General features: G+C 32.4%; 2 protein-coding genes across 2 annotated transcripts; one reads left to right on the top strand and one right to left on the bottom strand.

Annotated features, from left to right (window-relative positions):
- The first annotated feature begins 1,542 nt into the window (after positions 1 to 1,542).
- LOC113872116 (putative pentatricopeptide repeat-containing protein At5g06400, mitochondrial) lies at positions 1,543 to 5,526 on the top strand. Its single transcript, XM_027509394.1, has one exon. It carries the CDS (start codon positions 1,567 to 1,569, stop codon positions 4,693 to 4,695), a length of 3,129 nt encoding a protein of 1,042 aa, XP_027365195.1. The 5' UTR covers positions 1,543 to 1,566; the 3' UTR covers positions 4,696 to 5,526.
- LOC113871383 (iron-sulfur cluster co-chaperone protein HscB, mitochondrial) lies at positions 5,404 to 9,398 on the bottom strand. The gene is made up of 7 exons (XM_027508476.1): positions 8,932 to 9,398; positions 8,350 to 8,446; positions 8,117 to 8,206; positions 7,803 to 7,868; positions 7,205 to 7,273; positions 5,981 to 6,038; positions 5,404 to 5,822 (listed from the first exon to the last, which is right to left on the bottom strand). The coding sequence occupies exons 1-7, from the start codon at positions 9,396 to 9,398 to the stop codon at positions 5,788 to 5,790; spliced, it is 882 nt and encodes a 293-aa protein (XP_027364277.1). The 3' UTR covers positions 5,404 to 5,787.
- Between the last annotated feature and the right edge of the window lie 314 nt (positions 9,399 to 9,712).

Genomic DNA, 9,712 nt, shown 5'->3' on the forward strand with positions numbered 1-9,712 from the left:
TTATTTTTATATGAAGTTTTATAATGTTAATATACTTAATAAAAATCTTCAAACTAATAGTTGAATTAATTAATCTTAATTTTATAAAAATTATTAAGAAATGTAAGCATTTAAGTTTGACATTTGGTGTTAACAAAGAAAGTATCTTGAACCATTAGGCACATAGACCAAGTAGTAAGATGTTATTCTAGTTTAACTTAGTTGTCTTAAGTTTGATTTATAACAAATACAACCAAGTTATATGACCAGATCGAAATGATGCATCACCATTGTTTATAACTTAGGAGATTTTCTAAAGTTTTTATCAATTAGTATCATAGTCTTCAATCATATCTCTGAGCGATATACGTAATGAAGTCGGCATTGTGATATTTATCTTCACTCAAATATGGGACTTGAGTCCCACATTAAAAGTATGTAAAGTTTACAAGACCTTGAGTTCTTCTACCCTTTAATCACTTGCATGAGATTTGTTTTACTTCTTAATGTCTTTAAAACTACCAAAAATAAGATGAAAGTGAAATGTCACTATAACATTTAACAACAATCAATGTGTTATTCTTAATTGACTTATCTTTTGACCCCTAACATTTTATATAAGCACACATAGAGGTACCTAAAGGCATAATGGTGACCATTATTTTACATTCAATATCTCCATTTCTTCTATCTCTACTTTTATTTATTCATCTTCCTTTAAAACATGGTCATGAAACACATTTAAATAAGAACTTCTAAAAAAAAATAACTTTGATTGAAACACATAAATAAGATAAAAACGCTTAACAAAGATTAACTCATATTAAGATAAAACAACTTAATCTTTTATATACAAGTAACCTCCCAAGACTTATGCTTAAACATAGTCATACTCGTAACTATCTTCAAGCATAAGTTGCACTTAGATAGAAATGATTTGTGTGTAAATTACAAATTATTTCACTTGTATGATTTATGTATTTAAAAAGGACATATTTAAAATTTTATATTTATTTTTTATTTTTAAAAAATTTAAGAATATAAATTAAACTTTATAGCATAAATATTTGTTCAAGTTTACTTAATTAATTAAATAAATAAATTTAAATTTGATTATTTAATCAGTTAAGTTTAAGTTTTATAAGTTTATAATCAAAATATTAACTTTCTAATATCAAAGTAACTTTATGTAAATAAAGTTAAATTTTATTATACTTTTAGCATAAACATATTTATTGAATAAAATTTTATTTAATATTTATAAAAAATTTTAAAAATATAAATAAGCTAATGAGTTAAATATAAGTTTCAAAATTTTTAATATCAAACATCAAATTTGGGTATTTTAATAAAAAAAAAGTTAAATTTAACAAATAATTTAGTAACAATATTGTAAATGTTTAATTTTAATAAAATTAAACACAAATAATTAGGTAATATATAACTATTAGATGGATGAAAATTATTTTCTAAACATCTAAATTGCTTTAAAACGTTGAAAACAAATATTTCAATTAACGCCTATCTTGTTTATATAATTGAAGCAAAAGTTGTGTGTTCTGTGACAACAGTATTTACAAGCAGATCATGAAAGCATTAGCCAAGCTCCGATCTCTGCATTCCTTTCTCCTTTCACAATCTCACGTTTTGCACTTTTCTAACGCCTCAAAGCTTTCGCACCCTCACAAAATAACACGACATCCCAGCAACAACAAGCCCTCAGACACCGATGCTTCCCGTGCACTTTTCAATGAGATCACTGAGATTTTAGGCGCTGATCCCGTGATCCCAGACCAATTCCCATCTTCGTTTTTGTTTTCCCTTGAAAAACAAGATTTTGAAGTGGGTTTCAAGGATCAACCAACTTGCACTAAAGGTGTTTGTGGAATTGCTGCTGATAATGTTTTGCACGATAAAGACGAAAGCTTTAACATTTTGGAAGATGCCCAGTTGGGAAATATGTGTGCAGAAGATTTGAGTCGGGTTGTTGGTGAGATTACTGAAATTGTTAGAGCGGAAAATGATTCCTCTTCTGTGGAAGAGAGGTTAGAGAATCTGAATTATGGGTTGAAAAGTGAGGTTTTTGACAGAGTGTTGAAAAGATGCTTCAAAATGCCTCAGTTGGCTATGAGGATTTTCAATTGGCTGAAGCTCAAGGATGGTTTTAGTCACACAACACAGATGTATAATACCATGTTGTGCATTGCTGGAGAAGCTAAGGAATTTGGGTTGGTAAAGAAGTTGGTGGAAGAAATGGATGAATATGAAGTTCAAAAAGATGTTAATACGTGGACCATTCTCATAACCCACTATGGGAAGGCAAGGAAAATCAGCAAAGCATTGTTAGCCTTTGAAAATATGAAAAGATGTGGTTGTGAACCAGATGTAGTTTCGTATAGTGCAATAATCCGTTCGCTTTGCAGTTCGGGCAAGGGAGACATTGCTATGGAGTTCTACAATGACATGGTTCAGAAGCAGATGGTGCTTGATGTGAGGTTGTATAAGATGCTCATGAACTGCGTGGCAAGATCAGGAGATGTTGCAGCTGTTAGTTTGCTGGGAAATGAAATGACTCGGTTGTCCCTGATGCCAGAAAACTATGTTCATGGCTGCATGCTGCAGAGTTTTTGCACTTCTGGGAGGATTAAAGAGGCTTTAGAATTGATTCGTGACATAAAAAATAAAGATTTAGCTCTTGAACCCAAATATTTTGAGATCTTGGTGAAAGGGCTGTGTAAGGCGGGCAGGATTACAGATGCTTTAGAGATTGTTGAAATCATGAAGAGAAGGGATATGGTTGACGGGAAGGTTCACGGGATCATCATAAATGGGTATTTGGGGGGAAATGACGTTCACAGGGCACTCGATGTGTTTCAAAGCATGAAAGAATCTGGCTGTGTGCCTACTATTTCCACATATACAGAACTGATACAGCATCTCTTTAGGATGAGTAGGTGTGAAGAAGCCTGCATGCTGTATGATGAGATGCTGGGAAAAGGAATTAAGCCAGATGTTGTGGCAATAACAGCTATGGTTGCCGGTCATGTTTCACAAAACCGCATATCTGACGCATGGAAGGTTTTCAAGAGTATGGATTGCCAAGGCATCAAGCCCACTTTGAAATCATATGCAGTATTTATTAAGGAGCTTTGCAAGGCCTCAAAGGCAGATGAAATTGTCAAGGTATTACACGACATGCAGGCTTCGAAGATTAAAATTCAAGATAAAGTATTCCATTGGGTTATAACTTATATGGAGAACAAGGGGGAGCTTAATGTGAAAGAGAAAATCCAGCAGATGAATAAAATATATACACTTGATCCCAAAATGTTCAAGGATTCGGACAAACAAGTATCTTTGAGAATTAAGGTGGACGAGGACATGGAAGTTCACCAATCAAAGTCAGAAAAAGTAGATTGCTCTGTAATACATCCACACATTAAGACTTTCAGTGAGCAGGATGTTCATGAAGTTTGTAGGATTCTTTCATCCTCTATGGATTGGTCCTTAATCCAAGAAAAGTTGGAGAAAAGCACCATTCAGTTCACCCCTGAACTTGTTATGAAGACGTTGCAAAATTGCAACATGCATGGTAGCTCTGTCCTGAAATTTTTTTCATGGGTGGGAAAGCAAACCAACTGTAGACACACTGCAGAATCTTACAACATGGCGATCAAAATTGCAGGCTGTGGAAAAGATTTTAAGCATATGCGCAGCCTGTTCTTCGAAATGAGAAGAAATAGTTATCCAATAACATCAGAAACATGGACAATCATGATAATGCTTTATGGCCGAACAGGTTTGACCAAGATGGCCATGAATTGTTTCAAAGAGATGAAAGCCGATGGTTATACACCAAGTAGGAGTACATACAAGTATCTGCTCATTGCCTTTTGTGGGAGGAAAGGAAGGAAGGTTGACGATGCCCTCAAAATATATGATGAGATGATTAGTGCAGGATATGTCCCTGACAAAGAATTGATTGTAACTTACCTTGGTTGTTTATGTGAAGTTGGTAAACTGTCAGAGGCTAGAGTTTGCACAGATTCTCTTCAAAGATTTGGCTATACAGTCCCTCTTAGCTATTCCTTGTTTATGAGGGCTCTTTGTAGAGCTGGGAGAGTGGAAGAAGCATTGACCTTACTTGAAGGGGTTGGAACAGTGAAATCTAGTTTAGATCAGCTAACTTGTGGAAGCATTGTTCATGGTCTATTACGCAAGGGTCGCTTAGAAGAGGCATTGACCAAGGTGGACGCCATGAAAAAGGAGGGCATAACACCTACCATTCATGTTTATACATCTCTTATAGTTCATTTCTTCAGAGAGAAACAAGTAGGAAAAGCTATTGAGACTTTTGAGGAGATGCTACAGTCAGGGTATGAACCAACCATTATTACATATTCTTCACTTATACGTGGGTATATGAACGTTGGGAGGCCTACTGATGCATGGAATATCTTCTACCATATGAAAGTTAAAGGACCCTCTCCTGATTTTAAAACTTATTCTATGTTCCTTACTTGCCTCTGTAAGGTTGGAAGATCTGAAGAAGCAATGCAACTTATTTCTGAAATGATGGATAGTGGGATTGTTCCAAGTACTATTAACTTTCGTACAGTTTTTTATGGGCTAAACAGAGAGGGTAAAAATGATTTGGCCCGTTTTGTATTGCAACAAAAATCAGAACTAATAAGAAAGCGCAAGGTCTTAACTTGATTTTTTTCTCTCATGACTTTTAGATGTTGGATCTATGCTACTGTTTTTTCTCGTTCTAATTGACATCCAGCATGTTGTCCATGCAGCTTGAAATTGTTCTCCCAAAAAGGGGGCTCTCATCTTAGTGATGCTATTTTGTAAAAGCCATGAAAGTAATAATCTTGTAAAATTTAACAATATGTTTGGGTTAAATATTTTTTTAAGCCCCTTTAAATATGATTGAACTTGATTTTAGTCCTTCAAAATTTTTGTTGTTAATTATAATTCTATTTTAAAAGTTTTGAAAATAATTTCCATGATTACTTTTTGATGAACGTGTTATCACAAAGAAGTAAAAGAATTTTTTTTAAAAATCTATTAGGACCAAAACCAATAAAATAAAATAAAACAAAAATTAGTCATATTCATAACAATTAAATACATATTTAAGCATATTTGATTGCTTTCTTTAATAAAGTTAATCAAATTTAATGCTACTTTCGATTTTATTTATAAAAAAACAAATAATTAATTCATTAAAACTAATAAAAAAATAGCTATATGTGATAAATTTATAGTCATATTGATGTCTTGTCTTATATATTAAATAAAAAAAATACTTATATGAATTATTAGTGACCCAATAACACAAAATTTACAATAAATAAAAGTATAAAAAAATTAAACAATCAATACATCTAAAAATAAATCTTTACTTCTTATAATTAAGATAAAATATTTGTAATTATTTTTTATAAATAAGACCTAACGTAAGACAATTTAGCAACGAGTTGCCACAAAACACCTTTACAGGCTACATCATCAAATACAAGTGCAACAAAATTCCGAAGATAATCCGCTCTTTGGTGAGGATAATACTACAAAAGAAATTATGTGAAGGAAATACAAAAGTATTGCTCAGTTGCATGCAGTGAATCTGAAAGGGTGTTCGTTCTTAAGATGTGCCTCTTGATGTGACAAGATGTGAACTCCATCATGTACAAAGAGAACTAATAAGGTCCCCCGAGACAAACAGCGAAATCAAATGGTGATTTACTGTTTAGGCCAGTTCATTGAGACAAATGAGTCAAATTCTTCAAACGGACAACTGAACTATCGTTTGCCCTCAAAGGAATAGCTCCTGAAGCCTACACTAATATAATAAATAATATGAAATAAAGGGAATCAGAGGCAAAACAGAATTACAAGCAGGGGCAACTTAGATAGAGTATCTATCACATTTCCAAAGCAGTAAACTAGAGAAATAATATATCAGTAGAATCATCAGTTGTTGACAGAGATATACATTTTACTCTGGAAGCCTTGAAGCAAAAAAACAGAACAGGTACAACAGCTACGAGGTCCTGCAAATTGGGTGACAATAATGTCAGAAATTGTCAATTAAAGAATAAACCGAACTATAAAGATAGCCCAAGGTAGTAGGACATTTTATGATATGGTAGAATTTCAGAAAAACAACTATTCCACACTTTCTACAAAGAAATTATTGCATGCTCCCTGGAGCAGCAATTAACGCATGCTCGAGGAATATATCCATCATTGTTTTTAGGCACATTAACACCAACTTTAGACTACCAACTTAAAATCAACGGTGGAAATGTTCCCAGAGCATGAAGCCTGTCTCCATGAGTACGTAAATTAGCTGATAGAATCACTTTCAACATAAATGTCATGCAGACTTGTGCTTGAGTATGCATATGAAAGATTGAAAATGAAGATAATAGCATCCTCTTTAAAAAATGAATATATGGTGAGATCATTTCCTCTGCTTGATAAACTCAAACTGAGGTTGTCTCTACCAAGATTTTTCAGGCAGCTTTCTATGAGGTAAAAAATGAGATAGAATCAAAATGACATAAGGTTTGGCACAGGAACTCTTGCAGAAATGTAGGAAAGTTAAAGGACTGGTGATGGATGAATTGCTCTAGTCTTACTCTTGCATGATAGGAGTGAAAACAGAGGTATGAAATGGTAGACTAAATTTCCCATCAGTCCCATCTTATGGATTCTAGTATTTAAAGGGGCATGTGTGACAAGTTTACTTTAAGTAATAACAGTTACTTTTAACTTCTGTTTTCAGATCTTTTTCACTCAATTTGCATTAAAAAATGATGGATGAGATGAGAATAGCTATCATCTATTATCATTTCGTTCTCATCAACCTGCTTGCAGTAAGCATAAAGCACTTTTTATCACAAGCAACAATTCTTTTCAAATTTCTTACTTTCATCTCTACCAAGCGTAGCTTACTGAATCAGGCAAAAGAAAATGTTGATGTTACCTATATCAAAGCTTCTTCACAACTTCATCAATTACACGACTATAGTAAGTCATTCTCCTAATTGCCAATTTTGCTTCTTCAAAGTTCTGACTTTGAAAAGCATTACCAAAGGCAATAGACCAATTTTCCAGCTTCTCCTGCATCTGGATGACAGTTTAAAATCTTGATTTGAAATGATTGTGCATTCTCTTTGTGTACTTCTTCCTTGCAAGGAGTTTCCAGACATACCTGAGTAAGAATGTGATTCAAAGCCTCAGAGTTAGTTGCTTCTTCAACTGCTTCCCTGATTTCCATAATCTGCAGTAAAATGTAGCAAAATAATAAGATTGGAAGCTATACTTTCCTTCTGCAGAAGAGTGAAACACGAGATAAGAGAAAGTCAATAATATATACCATTAATTTGAGCACAAATATTCCAGAATTCAATTGAAGTTCTGGAAAAAGGATGACCAATTACTTAAGGGAAAGAAATAAAAAAAAGGGTAGGAGAGAGTAGGAGAAGGAGAACAAAAGGAAAATATTTTCCTGCGACAAAATGCTGCATTCATTTCCTAGAACATATAAGTAGATGAAATGTATTTTTTATATTTAAAATTCATATGTTATTTTCACTTTAAAGCAAATCAATGTCCCAAAAACTGACAAAACCCACTTCAAAATGGAAATGGGTTTCCAAATTCTGAAAAAAACAACTACCTATCATGATTTCTTTGAGGAAAAATCCACTCATTTTTTAAAGTACTTGTTTCACTAATATTTTGTTTACCATGGATAGGAAGTTATAAGAAGTTTCACATTGAAAACAAATAAGACTCTATTCAGTTACCTCTGCAAGTAATTCTGGATCTGAAATTGTCTGTTCTTCATCAATTTCTACTCCATAAAGCTTCAACTGAAAAAAAAAAAAAAAAAAGGCACAAATTACTTGGTAACACTTAAGAAGAAACAATTGGGATGAACAAAATATAAAAGCACAGACATTCACGTAAAGCCTATATTGATGACTTACAGATCCAATAATAAATTTCTTCATCACAAATACAATATCACCATTATAGACTTTTAAGATTTTCATAATCTGTAGAGATTTCTGTTACTGTAATCAAACATGTTTGAATCTTCACATGGAAGTATGCTTACCATGTAAATCCCTCTTGACAAAGGCTTGCTAAGTGTTCGGTATGCATCAATCACCCTTGCAGATTGTTCAGCAGCAAAATCTCTTTCTTTCTAACCAATTGAAGGAATTAGAACAAAAGTCTGTTAGTTTCTCCAGAAACACATTCAACTTTGCTACCTAAAAAGGAAAATTAGAAAGAAGAAAAAAAAAAATGACATAAAAAGGAACAAGAAAGGATATCCATCCCACCAACCTGAGACTTTGAATGTACTAAATCAGGATGCAGTTTCTTTTGCCACTCTTTGTACTTGCCCTCCAAATTCTCACCCTCTATATCATACTTCCTCTCCCTGTTTGAAATTTGAAATTTAAAATTTAAACTTAACTCATATATTTAAATTTATCAGAAAACAAATCAATAGATTTCTCTTTTACTCATTACAAAATCTGAAGCACAAATGTCCTGCTAATGAAATTCAGAAATAAATTTAAAAGCCAACTATGACACATTATATAGTATTATAGTTTTTATTTCAGATTGATGAGAGAGAGCAAAAAAACAAAATTTACAACATTGAAAATAAATCCAATTACCTAGAACCAAATAATAATAATAATATCAACAACAAAAGCAATTTCCTAGTAACTATTAATTACCAATTTACTACAAAAATGAAATCTCTATGTGGCTCAAAGCATATTGAATCAACAATATCCATATAAATAACAAACCCATTGTTATAAACCGATCAATCAAGATGAATTGTCATAAAGATGAAAACTTTGTCAACAATTTAATCACCCAGAACAATAAAACAAAACCCTAGAAACTTACGACCCAAAAATTTGAAAATAGTCAATGGAATCATCGACGGGTTGAATGCAGCGACATGAGTCGCAAACCAAGAAAGGTGTTGCTGATTGATTGACAGCATGGCAATTCCAGCACCCACTTTTCATTTTCTCAGCAGATTCTGAGCACAAACTTTTCCCGTAAAATCCGAGACACCCGAGTGAATAATAATAACAGGACGTGGGGTTATTATGACAAGGAAGATCCTTGGGGGCGAAGGGTGATACATGGTTAACACAAAGTTTAATCTGAGTAGAAAAAGTTGAGGTGAAGTGTTGTTGAGGTATTGAAGTTAACGTGCGCCTCAAAAGGGGTATGCAAAGCTTCTTCTTAAACATTGTGTGAAAGAGAGAGCAGACACCGAGGGCAGAAGCTAGCAAGCAATTCCCGTCTTCTGGGAGGGCAAAACAGTTTGTACTTGTGTGTACAGGTTTTAGAAACAGATGCATTTCGTACGATTTTATTTTTAAATCAAAATTCTTATGACTCAATATACAAATAATATCCAATTCAATTTGAATTTTACTACTATTATTATTATTATATTTTCTATTAATTTTTTATAAATTTTTTAAAATAATTTTATTTACATATATTTATTTTAAAAAATTTTAAAAATTAATTATTAAATTATATATATTAAAAATATTTGTGAATTGTAAAATTTACTAAAGTAGTTAATTAATTAAAAGATAAAAAATGAAAAAATTAATTTTATTAAGGGAAAAATAAAAATAAAAAATACTCAATTAAAATTAAAAGA

Source organism: Abrus precatorius, unplaced genomic scaffold (genome assembly GCF_003935025.1).
Source record: "Abrus precatorius isolate BTA unplaced genomic scaffold, Abrus_2018 Scaffold7, whole genome shotgun sequence".
NCBI classification, from domain to species: Eukaryota; Viridiplantae; Streptophyta; class Magnoliopsida; order Fabales; family Fabaceae; genus Abrus; species Abrus precatorius.